Source organism: Euleptes europaea, chromosome 4 (genome assembly GCF_029931775.1).
Source record: "Euleptes europaea isolate rEulEur1 chromosome 4, rEulEur1.hap1, whole genome shotgun sequence".
Lineage (NCBI taxonomy): Eukaryota > Metazoa > Chordata > Lepidosauria > Squamata > Sphaerodactylidae > Euleptes > Euleptes europaea.
In genome coordinates this window covers 88,136,467-88,159,075 of record NC_079315.1, presented here as the reverse complement: position 1 = coordinate 88,159,075, position 22,609 = coordinate 88,136,467, and the positions used below count along the sequence as shown (strand labels likewise).

The 22,609-nt window shown below is 40.8% G+C and overlaps 1 protein-coding gene across 1 annotated transcript in view; it reads right to left on the bottom strand.

Annotated features, from left to right (window-relative positions):
• Positions 1-6,132: 6,132 nt before the first annotated feature.
• Positions 6,133-22,609, bottom strand: part of FCHO2 (FCH and mu domain containing endocytic adaptor 2) — a 77,308-nt gene continuing 60,831 nt past the window's right edge. Inside the window, exons 17-26 of the mRNA XM_056848249.1 lie at positions 22,180-22,274; positions 19,950-20,053; positions 19,732-19,861; positions 17,587-17,698; positions 16,970-17,125; positions 12,920-13,052; positions 10,984-11,183; positions 8,875-8,939; positions 6,719-6,883; positions 6,133-6,172 (exon numbers count right to left, since the gene is read on the bottom strand). Of these exons, the coding sequence (XP_056704227.1) occupies positions 6,150-6,172; positions 6,719-6,883; positions 8,875-8,939; positions 10,984-11,183; positions 12,920-13,052; positions 16,970-17,125; positions 17,587-17,698; positions 19,732-19,861; positions 19,950-20,053; positions 22,180-22,274 (1,183 nt within the window). The 3' untranslated portion in view covers positions 6,133-6,149. The remainder of the gene's footprint in view (positions 6,173-6,718; positions 6,884-8,874; positions 8,940-10,983; positions 11,184-12,919; positions 13,053-16,969; positions 17,126-17,586; positions 17,699-19,731; positions 19,862-19,949; positions 20,054-22,179; positions 22,275-22,609) is intronic.

Sequence of the window (22,609 nt, the reverse complement as noted above, 5' to 3'; positions counted from 1 at the left end):
TTATCTGCCCCTCTGTCTTAACCTTTTCCTCTCCCAGCCTCTTTGCGGACTCTGCCTAAGAAAACTGTGGCTCAGTTGTGTGGTGCCAGCTACTGGGCAGGCCCACTTGTATGGTAGGGAATCCTCAAAGACTTGTGGTATGGCAGCTCACTTTCACCTCTATCCCCCTCCATACACTATTACCTCTTTCCCTTCGCCTGCATCATTCTCTCAGCCATTCACCAACCTACCTTTTATCTACCTCCCATCTTTAGATACATTTATATTTACTTCATTTTTACCTTAACTTTCTGCACAGTGGGGACCAAAGCAGCTTACGTTAGTCTCCTCATCTCCTTTTTATCCACACAAACCCCTGTGAGGTAGGTGAAGCTGAAGGTATGTGACTGGTCCAAAATTGTCCAGTGAGCTTCCACAGGAAGATGGGGATTTGAATCTGGGTCTCACAGACCCAGCTCTGAAGCTCTATCTGCTACATCCCACTGGCTTTCATAGAGTGGCTGCTGTTGAACAGTAGCAAGCAGCCAGGCCTAGCTAATTCATTCAAGTCAGGTGGTATCAAATCACCAATGGTTGCTTCAAAGCCTAGGATTGTCAACCTCCAGGTGGGACCTGGAGATCTCCTAGGATTACCACTGAACTCTTGATGACAGACACCTGTCCCCCTGGAGAAAATGGCTGCTTTGGAGGGTGCACTCTATGGCATTATGTTCAGCTGAGGCCTCTCTCCTTCCCAAACCCTGCCCTCCTCAGACTCCCCCACACAATTTTCAGCAATTTTCCAGCCTGGAGCTGGCAACCCTAGCCAGGCATGGTCCCAATAATTTATCCCTCAAAGGCAAAAATAGGCCTCGAAAGGGCCCTGCCCCCTTCCCCTGCCTTTTACTGACAGAACCAAGCCTTGGAATGCTGTGGTTGCCTAGTAACAGCCACTGAGGGAATCTGTTGCATAAAGCTACAGGCACTCCTTTGACCATTTTCATTTTTTAAAAACCCACCATGTTGGTGTTTTTTTCTTTCTTTCCATATTTCACATTTTTCTGCAAACCTGGGGCGCTTTTCAGGTTGGTAGAAAGATCTATGTTGCCCGTTCACAGCATAAGTCACTGGATTTAAGTATCCAAAGTTTTGGCTGACTTTGCTAAGATATGATGATTATGAGATTGACCTATGAAGGGTTATGTGTCAGTTGAAGTATTTTTTCAGCTTGGGAACCTACTAAAGTTTTAGAGTGCCTCCCACTGATGGACATGGGAAAAAAATCACCCATGCTACAAGATACCCTCTATATTTCAGAATAGAAGGGATTGTCAAGGTATGTGCATATTTCCTTTCTGAGAAAAAAACCCTGGTACTTGCAACTTAAAAAGCTGCCTTTTATGCACTATCCTTTCTTCCCTCCAGCCTGCCACTTGCACATATACCTGTCATCCGATTTTATAAAACCTTAAATTGGTTAATTATTAAAGTTTTTGTCAATTAGATTTGTAAAAAATCTGTAGCTCTGAGGAAAGAATAATTCCTGGAGCAGACAAGTCCTACTGATCTCTGGATTTATGAATAAATCCGCAAAACTGTTTGTATCGTTTCTGTCTGTTTGGAAGGGCCTGATGTGATTTCTTTTTTCCCTTGGTGGTTGGGTGAATTAATCACCTTCTCTTACTGAGTCTGACTTTTCCAAGCGGCAAAGGGAAAACCAGCAATGATGTCAACTATTCAAAAGAATCCCAAGCTTCTCCCTTTCTTATAATAAAGTGGGGGAAGGAAATGCAAGTGCCAACTTAAGAGGGTGAGCAGGCAGAGATAAAAGGAATCTTTTAAAATTGCATCTGAGCAGAACTTTTAAAAACTGTTTGAAAGTCATACTTATTACCTGTTCTAAAATAGTTTTTTTCAGCAAAGGGTGTCACCTCATGAAAATGGCTGCATAAAGAAAAGAGGATGGGAGGGTGTGCAGTGCAGATCATCTTGCAAGTCTTCCCTTCTGTGGCAGCAATTAAATAAAATTGGGAATAAAGGAGCAAAGAAGAGTTGGCATTGCACTAAATCTTCACGTAATTTCTATAAAAAGCAGGGCAAGGGACCTATATACTTATGGCATAAGGCCCACTTCTAGCCTTTCCTTCCAAGTGCTACAAGTACCTGAGCTTTTCTTTTAACAAACGTGGCAAGAGGATATCACATAGCTTCCCTGCCTGATCAGCCTTCATGCAAAGTTGGAACAGTGTGCTCAGATGTGTCTGCTACAATATTTAATTTTTAGCAAACTACATTTAGATGTTTTACTAAAATTCAGGATGTTTACTTCAAAGGCACTATTACCCTTGGTCAGTGGTCGGCAAACTGCGGCTCGAGAGCCGCATGCAGCTCTCTGGCCCCTTGTGTACGGCTCTGCCCGTCTGGGTGGCACTGCTTCGCTCCTCCCTGGCCTCCGCCCTGCTTATTATAGCCTTCTGTCCTCATCCCACCCCCTTTCCCCTCCTAGGCTCCACCCCCCGAGCCCACATAAGGGCGAGAGAGGCTTGCACCAGCCTCCTCCACCCTCCCAGCCCGGTTGTTCCAATCTCCCCGGCCCCGCCCCAGGTGCGCCCACCCAGCTGGTTGTCGGGGCTTTGAAGAGGCAGCGGTAGAACGCCGCGCACCAGCTGGTTCTCTCCCGGCTCTCGGGTGGCTGCGTGGTCGCTGTCCGGGCTGTCTTGGGGGGTTCTGCTCTTCCCCCCAATGGAGATCCTGCTGGGAAAGGGTAGGTGGTAGCTCGTGGCCCCCTCCAGTCACCGACGGGGTTGTCCCACCCTTCCTGCCGCACCGGCTGCGGTGCAGAGGTTTGGAGTGGACTCTCCTTCTCCCTGTTGTACCCCTCCTCCTCCTCCTCCTCCCCTTCCCCTCACAGTGTGGGCGGGTTTTGAAAGCGGCGCTCGAGGGCCTGCGGCGCCAAGGCGGGCAGCGGCAGCCAATCGGCGGGTGGGATTTTTTGCGCTGGTTTTGGCTAGAGGCTGAGGCGCTGAGGAGGGGCGGGTGGACGGGCGGACGGCAGGCCGGCAGGGGGGGGAAGGAAGGAGGAGCCCAGGCAGCAAGGAGGAGGAGGTCGGGGCCGGGGGTGGGGGGGAAGCCATGTTTGATTCATGCACATTTTCCCCATCCAGATTCTCAAAACTCTGCATGGAGGGTTATTGGCCATTTATGAATGGGAGGTTTTGCCTTGGATTTGCCACTCAGATGCGCATTTTCCCCATCCAGATTCTCAAAACTCTGCATGGGGGGTTATTGACCATTTATGAATGGGAGGTTTTGCCTGGGATTTGCCACTCAGATGCGCATTTTCCGCATCCAGATTCTCAAAACTCTGCATGGGGGGTTATTGGCCATTTATGAATGGGAGGTTTTGCCTTAGATTTGCCACTCAGATGCACGTTTCCCCATCCAGATTCTCAAAACTCAATAAGCCCCCCTGCAGAGTTTTGAGAATGCAGATGGGGAAAATGTACAGTGTTTGTCAGTCATTGTCATGATTTAATTTTATGGATACCTTACTTACAATTTATTTTTTATCAATAAATAAGATCACTATTAAGTATGATATCAATCTTTATTCAGTGTACCTATAGTTGAATTAAGACTTTAATTAAAGTTTATTAAGTTAATAAACAGTGTACCTACCTATATAGTTTAAGTTTAAGAAATTTGGCTCTCAAAAGAAATCTCAATCATTGTACTGTTGATATTTGGCTCTGTTGACTAATGAGTTTGCTGACCACTGCCCTTGGTAAAAACACAAATATATTTTAGGTGAGAAATCCATCCTTGGATGGAATATTCTGATGCTTGAGAATACCTCCAATAATATATAAGCAGCAAGCCAACTTGTAAGTTATATATTACATGTTTATTATGGGGTGCAATTTTTTTTACATTTTGTGAAAGTTCAGATGTATTTACAGTTTTTGTAAAATAGATTTATAGTGCTCTAATTTACAGTTCACAGAAACCGCAGGCCCTTTAGAGTTGTGTTTACAAATTCTCTCACAAGAGGCAGCAATAAAGATGATCACTTTATAAACAAGCAAGATCCAGCTTGCTACATGCAATTCTTTTCAGATATTTGTATTTTTACAAAATGTTTAGATTTCTTTACAAAAATGCTATATAAACTCATATGGCTTCAAAATTGTAACCTGCACCCATTACTAATAAATGTTTGAGAATACTTGGTAAGAAGTCTAGATTAAAAGTGCTAACTTTTAACTTTGTAGAAATATATGATTAAAAATGGAGAATAAAATAGATAGCATTTCAACAATGAAGAGTTAAGCTGTCCAAACAGTTTTGATTGCAAAAGCAGATTACAATTAAGATTCCAGTAAGAGATTGTACCATTTGAAATGCCAATTATTTAAAAGCTCTAGTAATAATTACTCAGCAGAGACTAACATTTTAAACTATGAAGATCCAATATGTACTGCTCCAAGGAAATCTAGCTAAAATTTAAAAGAACAATCTTAAAAAGTAAAGTAATCCAATAAAATTATTTGACTGTAATTATACGCTCAGTTGTTAAGGTAGAAATTCATTTGAATCAATAAAATGTATGCACCTGTTATTGGTTGCAGCCTTTGTAGTGTGTTTCACCAAATTTTAAGTGGCTACAGGCATCATGTATCAAGCTGCCCAACAAATTCATTAGTGGTTTCACAAAATATTTAATTATTGCTTTTAAAGTATATTTTTCATAGACAAATGGAATTCAGAGATGTAATCTAAGATTTTCAGTTGCTGGTTACAGACTTTAAGTATCCCAAAACATTTGATTTCAGCATTTAATAATGTCTTAACAGCATAGTACATAAACTCTAAAAATAGTAAATGACATTAAAAATTACCCCACTGGATCACTTCAATTGTTTAGAGCCACTATTTGCTACTGTATTTAAAAATGGGGCAAAGAGATCAGAGACCAATCCAAAGCTTTAAACGTTTAGTTTATCAATGCTGTTGCAATTAAGACAAATAGTAATTTTTGCCCAGCTTAAACCCTTAATGAAAGCTACTCATCACAAGAAACATTTACATTCATATCACATTTCTGAAAGCACTTGAATATTCAAAACTGTAGTCAAGGGGAAATGCTACAACTGTTCTCTTATAAATTAGTTTAAAATATTTAATGCACCTTCAGAATTTTAGACATCTTTGGTGACAATGAAGTTAAAATTTTGAGCATAAAGATGTTTTCCTGTGAATGTATCAGAATTAGGCTATTCCCTTTACAGTGGTTGCATATATTGCAATTAACCCACAAGGAAGCCATCTAATATTTTTTGTTCTATAGCTATTGTATATTTCCCTTTATATCCCTGCATAGGGAATTATATAAAGTTGTATTTATTATACCGAAAAAATACCATGTTTTCTATACAGAAGATCTATGCACTGAAAAAAGAAATGAGAGGCACATTAACAACATCTTGACAGGCACAGTTTTAAAAAAGGCACAAATGTTACATATTCCATATAAAAATAAATTAATCTACAGCATTAATTCAAAAATTACAACTCCCATAAATTTAACTAATGGCAGAAGTAAATATCTCTGCTGTCTGTGTTTAAAAACATTGCACTTTACATTTTTAAAACAATCTTTAATAAAACAATGTATACTTAATATATAGAATGTAGAAATCAATTTTTGTATACATCTCTCTAAGATATGGCACATGACTATACAAGAGTGAAACAAAAATGACTTTGCCACAATGTTTATGGAATGGCAATAAGGAGGACTGAAAGATATTATAGTTGAGTAATAATTAGGAAAGCTAAAATATTGTGTAGTTTATGGTGTCAGAGCACCACACAATCTAAATACTATGAAGACTGCTATTTTGGCTCTTAGGGTACTAAACCTTTTGAGTACTCTTGTTCCTCAGTATTGCAGTAGATCTTTTATAGATAGTGTTGGAGTTTGCTTCAGTGCTACTATAAAGAATATTTTTTAAATGACTTATTTTTTAAAAGTGCATTTTTGTTGTGTAATAAACTGCAACAAATAGTCATCTTTCCCCAAAAGTGTATGTGTTGCAATAGTGTTGTTGGAAAGGTAGTAAGAATGAAGTATTGATTGAGAACTGGGTCCCCCCCTTCCACAGGCTTGATCAGCAATCTGCCATATATCGCCCTGAAAAGACACAAAAACTTTAGTTAATGTGTTATCAGTAAAGTGAGACCCAAATAGATACATCAATTGTTACTGCTTGCCAATATTTCTCTTCTATTTAAATACGAAAATAATTAAGAAAAAGCACATCGAACACTATGCTTTTATCCCAAAATGTCAAATTAGTGCACATATCTTACAGGGGATTCACAATCTAGGTAACAGATGCTACAGCTAACACAGTAAAATGCTAAGAGGAGATGCATGTCTAAACCTATGACTGACATGCACTAGGGTGCCTGGTCCAAACAGAACTCCTCAGAGGGCATTCACTACAGATTCTAGCTTTTACATAAGACTAGCATATTTACGGTGCTGACTGAGGCAAACACTAGAGAGACACATAATATAAACGTCTGACTGCTATTGGCCCTGCACTGATTACATCTCACAGATATTTAGAAAGTTATGTAATCTATCATTATAACATTATAACAAAGAATCTTCAGACACTTTAAAGACTAACACATTTAGTCCACCATTGTAACTTAACTTTATGCTTCTTACCAGTGGCAAATCTCCTCTTTACTAAGGAAAGTCGATAGCCAGTGCCTACTAGTTCAATGTCTACTCCTGAAAGAGTGCTTCCTTCACTGATGAACTGCACTGCAAGTGTTGTGGGCTTACTGGGACCTTCTGAAAGGTCAAATTTGGCCCTGAGGGAGCCAGAGCCTATCCAGGTAAGAAAAAGAGAGAATACACCTCATTAAGAACAGTACGCAATTTGGAGAACTGGATCACCTGGCAATATGGACTCAAGAAGCAAAATGCAAGGGTCTGCATGGAGTACAGACAGTGCTTACAGGAAATATATCTGATTCCTGGAAACTCTGCAAAGAACATTCAGATGGTTGGGTATATTAAAAAGGTTTAGTTGAAGAATACTTTCAAGCAATATGGTCAAAGAAATGCTGCAAAATGTACACACTGCAGAGAGCTCCCTTTCTTAGCAGCTACCAATTTTTTAATTATACCCAGCTACGAACTGGAAACCACAATCGTAAGGGGGAGATATGGTGGCGGGAGAAGGACAGAACAGGCAAGAGGAATGGAGAGCAAGCACTTGCGTGCTGTCACCCCTTCTGGTTCTTCTTCCAGCCAGGGTGATGCTGGTGACCATGACAACATCACGCTGGGCTTTATTATTGGGCTTGCTTTTAAATGCCAGGTCAGTTACAGGGCTTGCATGTCAGATTTATGATATAGAACAGTGTGCAAGTTTTCAGGTTGTCCAGAACTCTTTATTAGGTTGGATGTGTTTTTTTTTTTTGTTTTTTTTAAAGCTTCCCTTTGTTAAAAATTCCCTTCAAGTTTGAACTCCAAAACTGCAGGAGATGGGGTACAAAGTTTTCTATTTGCAAGGAGTTTTGTTTTATGGATTACCATTTAACAGTGGTATGCCCTGTCCTACCAACTTGTTCAGCAACATTTGTTGGGCCAGTCTTAGAACTCCCTGGTATCATCATCACAGACAAACTGTTAGTTTTATCTTGGGCTTGTATTAATGATGAAGTCATCTCACTTTCTAAAGAGCTCCTTTTTATCTCTCCCATCTCTCCATCTCCCAGGCTAGGGCTGGGTGGCTTAAGAAGCCCCCAGATTCAAAGCCAACCCAGGGACCATGATGCCACTAACAGTGTCATCTATGCATGTTTACTCAAAAGAAACTCTGACTTTGTTCAACAGGACTTTCAGTTGAACATGCATAGGAATGAAGAATAAGTGGTGCACCTTGCAAATGTATGGGGTTTTAGTAAATGTCTGAAGTTCACAGTGCTAATGGCAAGCTAAGAGCTCAGCAGGTTCTGCAAAGGAAGGATGGGCAAAATACCTGTCTTTTTGTGGCTGAGCCTGCTCAACTGGATCTGACCAGCAGCTTCAAGAGTCTGCTCTGCCTCTTGCTGAGGAGAGAGCAAGGAGGCAGAGATGATGAAGTAAAGGGTGCCCAGACTTCCCACTGTAGAAGCCTGCTTTGAGCCAGCCAGCAGCATTGTAGAGCATCTCTTTGCAAGACAAGTGTACCCTCTTCTACTTCCCTGTAGGCCTTCACAGTACCTCCCCAGCTGCTATGATGGTGATTTTACTCTCTTCTCCACGGCCAGCTTGCTCACTGCTTGGGTGCTGGAATAAGAGCACAAAGGCAGCAGAGAAGGGCAGGGGGGACAGGCCATTTGCTGCTATCCCTGGCATGCAACTTACCCTCCTCTAGACCCTCTGATGCTATCTGTTTCAGAGAGGGAATTACCTACCAAACTCAAGTCCTGCTGGGCAACAGCTTGGCCCACTTTCCTGGAACATGGGTGGGGGGTGGAGGGTAACACATTGACAAATGGTGCTCAGAAGAGCCATACCTGGCATGTCAGAGAGCCACTGAGCATGACCGGATTAAGATAATGATTGCATGCAAATCTGAAGTTACAGTTTTGCACACTGGTGTTCAAGGATTTCTGTCCCATGTTTCCTGTACAACCCCAAGTACAAAATGACCATTTACACCAAAAAAAGTCTTGTTGATTTGAAAATATTAAGGAATTAATTATGTAAAGAAAAAAATAAATTATAAAAATGCTAAGAGCTAGCCCACTTTGATATTAAGACCAGTGATTAACAGATTTTTATTTATACATTAACCTGAAACCCATGTGAAACCTCCATTTTCTTACCTCCATTTTCTGATTTTTCTGAAACTGTAGATAATTTCCAAAAAGCTTTCATCTGTTCTGCGTTCCTGCAAGAAAAAGTTTGGCTACTGATTATGAGGTAACTGCAGATCTAAAGAAACACTGCTACAGTAAATCTCCTGTAGTCGTTCACATAAAAAAAGCTTCTACCATTACTTGAAAGCTGAATAGCTAAATAGAAGATATTTGGGGGGACAAATATGTTTTAAATAAAAAAGAAACTGTCAAGGATGTTAAAAACAGAGCAGACAATGTCAATTTGGCGGTTCACTATAGATTCATGGGCATGTGGAGACACACGCTAAGAATTCAATACATAAAATACAAAACTATTATTAAGGTAGAAAATTTCCACAAGAATTTTTAAGGTCAAAAAAAGAAGGTGCCAGCCAACAGATAGGCAACTGGAGGCTTGGGCACATGCTAAGACCCCCAGGGCTTCCTAACTTGCCTCCAGCATGGCTTTCCAATCTCAAGAACTCCTTCAATCACTGCGCTTCTCTGCCGCTTAATTGCACACGAAGTGAGACACACAAAGTGAGACACCTACAAAAGAACCCTATCTGCCCATCATTGTGAACAGAGAATCTGTCAGACTTCTTCTCTCATATGTTCCTATTCATACATAGGGGTATGCAACTAATACTGCGATTCCTATGCAGAGTTCCACCAGTTTAAGCCAAGTGCCCCCCTGCCAATGTCTCCTTTTCAACCTGGTATGTTGCAGGTGCAGATGATGGCATTGCAGATGCCCAGTCTAGCTTGCAGGAGGAGAGGTTCTGGGCATGAACCCCCGACTCAAACCATCACCTGGACCCCTTCCCAGAGGAGCTGTGGGCATTTGATGATGAGTGATTACGCTTGAGGGTGGAGCTGTCGACGCTATGCCCAGCTTGGGTGCTGGTGCCTGTCTCCAACCCTCAGTTGGCAACCACCCAGTGGTGGAGGATGCCTAGGTGGGACTCATGGACTTGCCATCCTGTGGTGCTCCCCCAGCAGAAAGGCTGGGGTGAGGCGTTGCCCGATGCTGCACCAGTGCTCCTACGATAGTACTTAATAAAGGCTGTGGCCATTTTATTGCCAAGTTAACGTGGTCTCTTGTTATTCTTTCGTCACCTTCACTCCTTCCCTTGACCCTTGGGGCTGCAATAACCAGAAACTTTGCGGTCCAAAAAATCAATTGGTTTAACTTGCAAGGCTGGGCAGCTGCTGAGGCTCCTGGCCTGGCAGAGGGAGCACGATCAACTAGAGATACTAGGCCAATCTTGTGTCTAACAGCAGCAGAAGGAGTGCAGCACAATGGAACTGCATGCTGTGCTGACTTCTGTAGACACCATTACTATCAGGAAATGGGAGGTCACTCCGCAGCATCACAGGGACAAACTCCTGCATCCTTAAAGCAGCAGCATTGTAGGAAAAGAGCCCCAAACTCTTCTACACTCCTTTCATACCTGCTAGCACCATTTGTAGCTAAACACAGTGCAAAAGACTTGCACTCTGGTCCCTCCACTGAAGCCATGATTGGGGAGATGGGGGGGAGGGGCCCATGGACAGCCTGTCCCCAAGGGTTCACAAAAACTTGCACATGACCCTGGATAACACAGAAGAAATACCAAGACTAGCTGAAAGTACCAGAACTATTGTCGAAGGCTTTCAGGGTCAGAGTTCATTGGTTCTTGTAGGTTATCCGGGCTGTGTAACCGTGGTCTTGGTATTTTCTTTTCTGACGTTTCGCCAGCAGCTGTGGCAGGCATCTTCAGAGGAGTAACAAGGGCAGTAACACTGAAGGACAGTAACACTTCAAGGACAGTAACACTGAAGGACAGTAACACTGAAGGACAGAGAGACACTGTCCTTCAGTGTTACTCCTCTGAAGATGCCTGCCACAGCTGCTGGCGAAACGTCAGAAAAGAAAATACCAAGACCACGGTTGCACAGCCCAGATAACCTACAAGAACCAAAGTACCAGAACTATTTTTTTTAGTACTGCCTTTTGCAAACATTTTTTTAAACAGCACACATCACCGCCACCACCAGCATACTAGAATGAATTTCATGCAGTAAAAAAAAAGCAAATATAGATCAACTTACCACTTTGCTGGTGGAAGTGACTGCATGTTTGTTACACCTCCATCAACTGGCACCATGACCTGTATATTAGACAGCATACTTGGCACGGCCATAGATGCTGGGTTATATTTGTAATCGACTCTTACATCAGTGGTGCTGGCGTTGCACTTCCAATATGTGGCAAGATTTAAAGGTGTAGACTGGATGCCATTTGAAGATACCTTTGAAAATAAACAATCACTTAAATGCTACCCTGGGAACACCATGGGAGCTCTGCAGCTCAGGGCCAAACACATCTATGACTGGGTCTCCTAACATCCCCCTTAACATGCAACGAAGGAACTTGCGGTGAGGGTTTAATCACCCTCGGGGAACTCTGGTAGGGAAAATGGACAGGAATGCAGGTTCCCCAGTGCTGTGGCTGTGATCCAAGTATCTCACATCCTGCGGGTTTTTCAGTGTGAAAAACCCCTGATCTCCTATCTAATGCGCTTGCCTCTCTATTTCTCCAGAAACATTATTTGACCTCCAAAGAGCTCATCTGCACTTGATTTAATCTTGCAAAATAAAAACGATTCAGCATCTTTTTCACTATAGTCCACAACAAGAAAAGAATAAATTATTAATTGCATTATCACCGAGTATACTTCATGGCACAGTGAGGATCTCAGCCAGAGCCTCTCTGGTCCTAGTCTGACACTGTAGCCCTTATCCTATATTGACTTTCTTTTACTTCTCTTTTTGTATAGAAATAGTGCCTCTAACTATTAAAAATAATTACTCAGAAATGATTTTGGAGTTACCTAGAAAAAGAAGAACTGTCAACAGCTGAACCAGAAAACACACAGTTCAAGAGGATGGTCTAGATTTTAAGACAAAGAAAATTCTAAAAACATACATATGGTAAACAGTGTAGGTGTCCCATGAGCCAAAAAGTAAACTGGCTACTAAATTATCAGCTGAGTTCCTGTGTTCTCCCTTTTTGCAACAAGGAACTCTAAATTACATGATTAGTAAACAGATGGCTCTTCCTATCCGGTGCTTAGACAGCTTCCACTTTGTGCTCAGCACCGAACAACATCCTCACTCAAAAGAGTTTCATTAAAAATACGTAGGAATTGACCATACTGCTGCAAAATGTCTGTGCAGTCCATATGATGGCACCATGAAACATTTTCAGATGAAAGGACACCTATTAGCTTGGAGACAAGGTGCACCCTGAACGTCTAGGAAAGGGATCTTTGCCAATCCACCACTTCCCAATCAGTGTCTTGTTCTCCCCTGAAAAGCTGTTCATCACAGCTGAGGAGCCATCAGAAACATGAGGTAGGTAGTGCTGCAGTCTGCAGTGGAAAAACCATATTGAAGGGGAGATTCTTACTTGCACAAGATTTCATGCAAGAAGGGGAGACAATTCCCACCAGTTCCCCTTATGAGGATTGGCACAGCAGTCCCCAGGTTCCCCTCCCAGGAGCAGTTTTTAGGGGCTAATTGGCTACCTTGAGAAGGGAAGACTGCCAAAACAAAAATCCTTTCTGCAAACTCTTGTTCTATTCGGTGGTTTGGGTTTAAGTCAATATGATGAATTCCTAGCTCCAAAATATCTGTGGTGGTCTACATTGCACATTTCCTGTGCAGTGTCTGTTTCATTCTGACTTTTCCCCATTATTCCACCCAGCAAAAAGCCAACCGAGTGCTACCGCCAAGGGCACAGCTAAGAGCAGAGGTATATAGATTTCAGATTTGTAATATAAACATTACAAATGAAATACCAGAAGTTTCTATAAATGCAACACATGAAAATGTTATAATACATTAATCTAGGAAAGAATCAATGGCTACATAGTTCTGCAAGACAAGTAAGGATTATTATGACACTTCTTTTCTAACACAGAAAAAAATCTAAAGATTCTAAAAACTCTTTAGCTCCTACAACCAAAATAAAAAATAAAGTTACCTGATACTTTAGAACATCTACATTGTAATAGGAGGCAGAGGGATTCTGTTCTGATAATTTCTTGAGGTAGACTGTGACAGCTTGCATGTTCATCCAAAAATCCCTTGTATTGGAATCACTTTGTGATGTATCACTGTTGTACAAATTAAGAGTTAAAACACAGACTTTAGCTTCTTTTACATATTGGAGATGTCTGCAAAACAAACTAAATTCAATGAACTTGTGCACACAAATGCGTGAGAACTAATGCAGAATCTACTGCATAAGCTACTGTTTTGGAATAGTACTACTGACTATTTCCCTTTCAAATACAGTTCTGACATCTTGGTATGAGCTGAAGTCCTACGTTTTCAAAACACAGAAATTACAGTTTTAATCCAAGAAGGAAAAGATAAATTGAGAGCTGGCATAGCACAGTGGCCAAGAGTCAGGCTACAAATAGGAAGTTCATGGCTGAAATCTTAGTCCTAACATGAACTCGTTGGGTTCCCCACATCTCTCTGCCTCAGTCCCTCACATGCAACTTGGGAATACTACTGACCTCTCTTATATAGGCTTGTTGTAAAGACTGCAAACACTATATGCAAAGAGCAGAATATTCAAAAATTTAAAATTATAAACAGCTATTTTGTCAAATGCTCTCAAGTCGGACAAGGCTAATATACATTAGTACAGAACATAAAGCATTCTGCCACAATACATTAAGTCTCAGAGTTCGTACTCTTATTACATTTTACACCTTGGCTACTGCACATTGTTACTGGAAGGTATTTCTTATGTTTGGGGATTAAGGGCAAGTATCTCAGAATAAATTGAATTTGCTTCAGAATAAATGCAGCAAAAATAGAATTTTTTGCACAAGCCTCCAGAGTACAGTGTCTTCCCTGTTAAACCCCTGAGGCAAAGCCATGGTGCTCAGTGCAAGAGGCACCTGGCACAGGCGCTTTAGTCACTCACATCAGTAGCTATCAGACATTAGAGTCGGTCAAATACGAGCAGGTATCTATATTGCGCACATTCTGTACTAAGCAGAAAAATCCACTTGCCATTCAGCAGCTGAGTTCAAAACAAACACATCATTGGGGGGTGTTTAAAGAACTGGCCAAAGTGAACTTGTTACAGGATTAAAGTTATCCAGTTCAGATGTTTAAATTTAAAATATTTATATCCTGCCTTACCTTCAGACTCAAATGAGAGTCTGCATATCTCAAGCACAGCTGAAGTCACTGATCACACCAGAGGCAATACCCCTCTTCCTAGCATAGGCCATAGAGAGACTTGAAAAAGATTTATACTAACATGTTGACTATTATAAATCTGTTACTAAATAAATTTCAATAAATTGAAACTGAATCTGGACAAGATGCAATTGATGCTGGTTGGGAAGGTGGATACCTTGAAGGAACTGGTGCTTCCTACTTTTGATAGGATTCAGCTAACTCTTGCTGACTCAGTTAAAAGCCTTGGAGTTATACTGGATCCAGCATTACTTCTGGAGTAACAAGTTACTGCAGCTGAAAAAAGTGCTTTCTTCCAATTCAGTGTAGCCTGCAAGACAGCTCCCTACCTTGACTTGGCTGATCTGGCCTCATGCTATGGTAAGATCGAGACTATACTACTATAATGCACTCTATATAGATCTCTCCTTGGAGTCAGTCTGGAGACTCCAGTTAGTTCAAAATGCTGCAGCTAGATAATTATCAGGTGCTAGGCAGAATATGAACATCACTCCTATTCTGTAATCACTGGACTGGGTACCCATCAATTAACAGGCTCAATTGAAGGTACTGGCTATCACATACATAAAAGGCCTTTCATGGCCTTGGTCCCTTATATCTGCATGATCACCTCTCTCCCTATGCTCCACCATGAAATATTTGCTCATCCCAGCAGGGCCTTCTACAGGTACCATTCTGCAAATGGGCAAAATCTGAAATACTCCCATACTTGTGCATTCTCTGTTGTGGCCTCCACCTTATGGAGTGGCCTTCCTGACAAGGTTAGGAATACTCCCACTTTCCTGACTTTTGCAAACTATGCAAAACAGAATTATTCAAGAGGACTTTTTGTAAAGCTTAATAGGACTGTACTTTAATTAAATGGTCAGAAGGTTGCACTGGTGAAGGGATAGGGACTCTGGTCTGTACTATTAAACTGTGGAACTTCCTGCCCCAGGATGTGGTGATGGCTGCCAACATGGAAGGCTTTAAGAGGGGAAGGGACATGTTCATGGAGGATAGGGCTATCCATGGCTACTAGTCATGATGCATACCTATTCTCTTCAGGATCAGAGGAGCATGTTTATTATATCAGGTGCTTTGGAACATAGGCAGGACAATGCTGCTGCAGTTGTCTTGTTTGTGGGCTTCCTAGAGGCACCTGGTAGGTCACTGTGTGAACAGACTGCTGGACTTGATGGGCCTTGGTCTGATCTGGCATGGCTTGTCTTATGTTCTTACTGTATTGCTACCTACCACTGTAAGTATGCTCCAGACTAGGTAGTTCTACACCCCTTAATGTATCATGTTTAAAAGTTCATGCTTTGTTTCAGATCTGTTTGAGATCTGTTTGTTTTCAGATTTCTATAGTCCAAACCCTACTGTACAGTTCATTGGTTACCCCATGCTGTTGATTATATTTGACTTACACTATGTAATCCACCTTGAGTCTCAGCAAGAAAGGCAGACTATAAATAACCAAATAACAATAACTTGTTTTTTTCATAATTATATGGGAGGAATTATATGGGGCGAGGAAATACAGTCTTCACAATCATTCTTTCAAATACCCGAGGAACATACTAATACGGAACCCTAACAAGACAGAGCCAAAGTTGGTTGGGAAGCCTGAGGTCTGAAAGGACATGGTGCTTTCCACTTTTGATGGGGTTCAACTGACCCTTGCTCACTCATTCAAGAGCCTAGGGGTTATTCTGGACCCAGCATTACTGCTGGAGGCAGCCACAAAAATGCTTTCTTCCAATTCAGTTTAGTATGCAAGAAGGTCCCCTACTTTGATTTGGCTGATCTGGCCACTTAGATCCACGATACATTAACAATGAGACTAGACTATTGAAACGCACTGTACATTGGTCTCCCCTCAAAATCAACTGGCATCTCTAGTTATAGCAGAATGCTGCACCTTGCTTATTATCAGGAACTATTCAGAGCTTGCATATTACACCCATTCTGCCGTCACTCCATTGGCTGCCTATTAGTTACTGGGTTCAATTCAAGGTACTGGCCATACCATAAAAAGTCCTTCATGGCCTTGGACACTCATATCAGCAGGACTGCCTCTCCTTCTATGCCCAGGCCTAATAAATTCACTCATCTGAACAGGGCCTTAACCATGTGCCACCCTGCAAATGGGCAAGACCAACACTTACATGCTCTGTGGTGGCCCACACCCCATGGAACGGCCTGCCGAAGGAAGTCAAGAAGGCTCCCACACTTTTGGCTTTCCACAAACTATGTAAAACAGAACTGCTCAGGAAGGTATTTTTATAAAGGAACAACAGAATTATTCAGGAAGACATTTCAATGGAGGCAAGGGAACGTGAACTGTACCACTAATATGAATTATCTGTTGCTTTATATTCTTATCTTGCTCTCACTGCATTATATTTCTACTTATGTAATACCATTTCTTGCATTGTTTACATCATGACAAATATTTATGCCTTGTGTCAGATTTCTGCAATGCTAGTCGTACTGCTTTGTTTATTAGATGTCTCATCCTAATGATTGCACTTTTTATTAAGTAATCTGTCTTGAGTCTCAATGAGAAAGACAAACGTTAAATAACAAATAAATAAATATTTTCTAGTGCAACTCGAGTGGAAATGTGAAACCTACACATATCTGCGCAAACTAAGCAGAGAATTGAAGCAAGGGCAATGAAAAACAAAAGCAAATACACCATGCAGTTTAACAAAGCACATTCACAGCGTGAACAGGGCTATAGAGATTATTTTTTATGCAAGATACTATTACAACAAAACACATTAATATATTAGATTGTTTGCTATTATATAAAAAAATACAAAACCTGTATACAAGTTGTGCATTTGGAAGAATCTGCTCTAGTTTGCTTGTGTTTTTTACCCTGAAGCAGAGCACAGCTGGAGATGGATTGCTGGTGAAGACTTTAATAATCCCACTTGGGAATGACACTGTCATATCACCAGTGATCTTCACAATACATCTAAAGATAGATATGAAAACAAACATTTCTTTTACAACCTACTAGGCATGTTGCATTCAGAGAAATATGAGACCAAATTCAGAACACATTTTAATTGAAAACTAGTATCAGATGGTGTATGATTCATTAAACCTGTTAGTTTATGACAGAGTTTTTAAATTAGGCAAGTTTGCAACAACAAAAAATGCACCTCAGAAATTAAATGGGCAACAAAGTTCTGTTGGAATTTTTTTTCACAAGACAAGCATTTTCAACAAGTGAAGCTGAAAGGCTTACAAATTGGCATGGCAAGGCATTTTCAGGTACAGGCATAACAGTTCACCAATAACTCACGAGGCACACTTACATATCAGTAAATATATCACAAATTTTTTAAGTTTCATCTCCCCCAAAGGAACAAAGCAAGCTGCTTTTTAAATGCCAAAAAATAATAATCAAAATAGTGAAAGTCTTAAACTAACTTTGTAGGATCTGCTCCTTTAAAGTAGGCATTAACAGACTCAGTAAGAGCTACTGCAACAGGTAAGGTGTCTTGGTTTCCAAGGCTGACGGGGCTAGGACCTCGTGAAACACCTGCAATACATACAGTTTACATGGTTAATTTTCCAATAGTATTACAAAGTTCAAATATGGATGACTGTCTACAGTTTTCTTAAAACATTCACTTCCTAAGTGATACTAAAAAAGCATATTTAGATGCAGGAACTCCTGAAATTCAGATATGTAATTATATTAGATCAAAAGTGTATCTAACTGAAAGCTTATATAAAAAGGGTATCATCAGGATTTATAAATCCTGGACCCAGAAGTGCAAATCAAGTTATAGTATAGACACAAAATCTTGGAGTTAAACTTACTCCTATTTTATTTGCGATGGTTTCAGAAAAATAATTTTGGATTTTATCATCTTAACAAGAATGGCTGATATATGTTGTTAGTTGTGCAAAACAATCAGCCTATCCAAAAGCAGATTCAGAAGAAGAAATTGGTTTTTATTTGCCGACTTTCTCTACCATATAAGGAAGAATCAAACCAGCTTACAATTACCTTCCCTTCCCCACAACAGACACCCTGTGAGGTAGGTGGGGCTGAGAGGGTATGACTAGCCCAAGGCCACCCAGCTGGCTTCATGCGTAGGAGTGGAGAAACTAATCCAGTTCACCAGATTAGCATGTTCACCAGATTCAGCATGTTCCAACAAGAACATAAAAGCAAGCGTCCCAATCTATACTAGAGATCTGTGCCTTAAATACACACAATGATGAATAGGCCTTCATTAATTCATATTCCCTGGCATTTCTATCTATGGAATGGCTCTCTCCATTGAAAGTAACAGGGAAACAGCTCCAGGCACTGCAGCTCCAAAGCATACCAGTGTTCCTGAAGTCAGAACAGATACATACAATTAATTAGACATACATATCACACTTAACAGAATAAACTTTTAGATTGCCATTCACATCTTCACCTACTTCAGGCAACTGGAACTGTTCTTGTAATATGTTACATAAAGTCATCATCCAAACAATTAAAAACATAACATAAAATAACACAGATAAATAAATGTATATGATGATAATTCTAGAGGGGGTGGTTACAGCAAAATTAAACAGAAGCCCAGTTGCACCTTAAAGGCTAGTGAAAGTTATTCCAGCATAGCTTTCATGAGTCAAAGCTCTCATGTATGAAGTGTACTTCTGCTGCGCATATATTTACACTTGAAGAAACAGAAAGGCAGGAGTTACACAGAGAATCCAGTTTGAAACAATTGTTTAAAATAACTGATGCCTCATCTCTCCTCCTTGTAATTGGTAAAGTTGTAATTTATAGGTGGTTTCCAAACTGCCTTTCAAACCAGATATTTTGCTGATTGTGACAGAACCACTGTATATATATTTTGTAAACAGATAATGTGACACTTTTGAAAACCACTTTAGTTTCACATTCTAGTTATTTCTGAAGTTAATGAGCATCTGAAGACTTGTTTTTTATACCCTGCTTTTCTCTGCCTTTAAGGAGTCTCAAAGCGACTTACAATCACAATCCCTTCCTCTCCCCACAACAGATACCCTGTGAGGTAGGTGATGCTGAGAGAGTTCTGAGAGAACTGTGACTGGCCCAAGGTCACCCTGCTGGCTGCATGTGGATGAGTGGGGGAATCTAATCTGGTTCTCCAGATTAGAGTCCACCACTCTTAACCACTATACCATGCTGGCCATAAACTCTTCCACAGAGCAAGCTTATAAAGGGTATTGTCGAAGGCTTTCACGGTCAGAGTTCATTGGTTCTTGTAGGTTATCCGGGCTGTGTAACCGTGGTCTTGGTATTTTCTTTCCTGACGTTTCGCCAGCAGCTGTGGCAGGCATCTTCAGAGGAGTAACACTGAAGGACAGTGTCTCTCAGTGTCAAGTCTGTCCTTCAGTGTTACTCCTCTGAAGATGCCTGCCACAGTTGCTGGCGAAACGTCAGGAAAGAAAATACCAAGACCACGGTTACACAGCCCGGATAACCTACAAGAACCAACTTATAAAGGGTATTTATATTTTTCAAAAGCTATAAAAATATTTAAGGGTATTATGGAGCTAACAACAGATGAAGTCTCTTACCAACTGTGGGTGTATTTGCTGCACTTAATGATGCAGAAGAGGATACTGAGGAGGAACTCTCTGCACGTGCCAGTGGAGCTGGAGGAGGTGGGCTGGAGTTGGAGGTCAGAGGAGGACTGAAGGGCCTTGGCTTAAAATAAAATTTAGAAGCATTAATACGTGCAGTCGAGTGGATAAGAGAAATAAAGATCAATACAGGCAAGGCTGAATGCACCTACGATTTCATTAATTCCACTGAGTTTCGCTGTGGGCAACTTTGGTCTGGAAGCTGGTCTTGGAGGAGGCACTAAGGCACCCAGGGAAAGAGGGGTTGTTGGCCTTGCTGGAAGAAAATAACAAGATGTCAAAACACTGTTATCAGAGAACCAACTGTGAACATTTCAACAATATTCTGGCACAGTAGCTATTTCAATCTAAAGCTAATTTAACAGTAATTTTTTACAGAACAGAAATTGCTGTACTGAATGTCAAATATCAACAGTGTTCTAAACAATCTTTATGTCATAAGTGCAATAAAGCAGCAGTAATACTATTATTCTGAAAGGCAACCCTAGAAATGACACTGTTCCAAGATTACGATTTGTTAGCGATTCTGTATGCAGTTTATAAATAGGAAGGTTACTTTCTTCGTTGTACTCATAACACGCAGATAGACTATTTTAACAGGAAAGGTGGTGTGGCTGTTGGAGCAGGCCCATGAGTCCTGAGTGGCGTGAGGAAACTTCAGACAGACCAATCAGAAGACAATATGGCAGGGCTGTCAAGGGTGAGGAGATGCCATCCGGGTGGGTGGGGTGCGGAACCTGCATTGGCAAGTCGCACATTTTAAAGGGGGCAGCAAGCCGATGGGGGTGGGAGAGACGACAACCACAGGCACCCATGAGGCTGCATGTGGCTGAAGGACGCTGGGAAGAACAAAGCGGCCCTTAGCCACAGCTTTGTGGGACTTATTTAGTTTCCATATATATTGTTCTAGGGTGAAAGTGAAGGCATACATTAAGCCCAAAAGTTGGGTTTTTTCACCCCATTTTACAGAGGTAAGAAATGTTTGTTAATATTACAGAAGAGCTTTACCTATCCCCTATGGAAGTCAGTGGCACAGAAGGAAGCAACAGCAGTTTTTTTTTTTTAATGAAGCTTGTCATGCTCTGCATTTCAGACTGTTGCAACATGACATACCCTATGTTTGAACTCGTGACGAAGACACATTTAAAAACAAAACAAAACAGATTTAGTTTAAAATATCTAGCAAGCTCAACATTTCAGTGCCAAGCTTTTAGCTTATGCAGCCAGTGAGGAATGCTGGCTGACAAATTCCCATTTTTACCTGACGTACTGATGACATTTGATATACAATCTTTGGAAAGGATTCAAGGAGAACTTTTAAAGAAGGTGACTATGCTAAATCAGCTATCAAGGGGCAAAAAGCGCAGGAATTATGGAAAGTTCCACACACCGTTCTAACTACATTCTGAGCACAAAATGAAAGCATTAGTTTAATTTCACCATTATGACAGATAGCAGATTCAATAAGATTGCAATAAAACATAACAAGGGTATATCCGTAGTTTCCACATCTGTTTCTTCCATGTGGTTTAATGGCGTGCCTGTCTCCCCCCACTTCCATCATTAGCTCAAGCAGTCAATGGATTCTCAGGCAGACATGGGACACATAGAATAAAATGATCTTCAAATGTAGTTACTTGGTGGGTGAGGATTTGGGGAACTAGGTGCAACAGGAAGTATTGGATACTAAATTACATTGCAAAAGGTAGAATGCCTTTATTTTTCAAATCACATATTTGTACATTGATCATATAGTTACCTTTTTTTAGGAAACAAACTAAAAGCCAGCGTGGCATAGTGATTAAGAGGGGCAGACTCTAATCTGGAGAACCGGATTTGATTCCCCATTCCTCCACATGAGCAGTGGACTCTAATCTGGTGAACTGGGTTTGTTTCCCCACTCCTACACATGAAGCCTGCTAGGTGACCTTGGGCCAGTGATAGATGTCTTGGAACTCTCTCAGCCTCATCTACCTCACAAGGTGTCTGTTATGGGGAGGGGAAGGGAAGGCGGTTGTAAGCTGCTTTGAGACTCCATAAAGGTAGAGAAAAACGGGGCATGAAAACCAACTCTTCTTCTAACATTGTAACTTTGGGCACAAGAGCATTTGACATCCATTAAAGCCAGTACTAATTAAGCACGTGAAAGTTTGATCTAAATTGTTCTTGTGTACACCAAGAATATGCTCTTAAATGAAAGGTTTAAGAATTCTTTAAATCAAACTTTTTACAATTGCCATGAAGAACCAATAGAGTATGTTTAGCACAAATTAGCAACAGAAACATTACTGTAATTTATTTACATGGTACACTTATCAAAAAGGACTTCTGTTAAAATATAGGACACCTTCACATATTATTTTCTAGCAACAGTAATTTTACCTGATGAGGATGAAGATATTGTTGAGGTCAAGGATGATGAGTCACCAGAATTTCTAAGGAGTGGGTCCCATGTCCAGAGGTCACTGGCCCCCTTTCTATTTTAGAAGTTTATCAGAAAATGAAGTAAGTCACACATGGTTGAACATGCATATTTTCAGATAGAATATTTTCTCATGTAAATTATTGTAATCAAGGTAAAGCAAAAATGAGCAGATCTTTTGAACTCTAAATGGTAACTAAGAAAAGGAATGATGAATCCTTATCTCTAACAGATGTTCTTCAAAAGGTAATCATTCCCATATAAGTTCTGCACTTATCCAGAAGCAGCTCTGGAATATTGAGCTTGAGTCTAGAATTAGTTCTGAAATCCCCTTTCATAAAAGACTTTTTCTTCTCTGCATGTTTTGAAGGATGGGATGAGCTGGATATC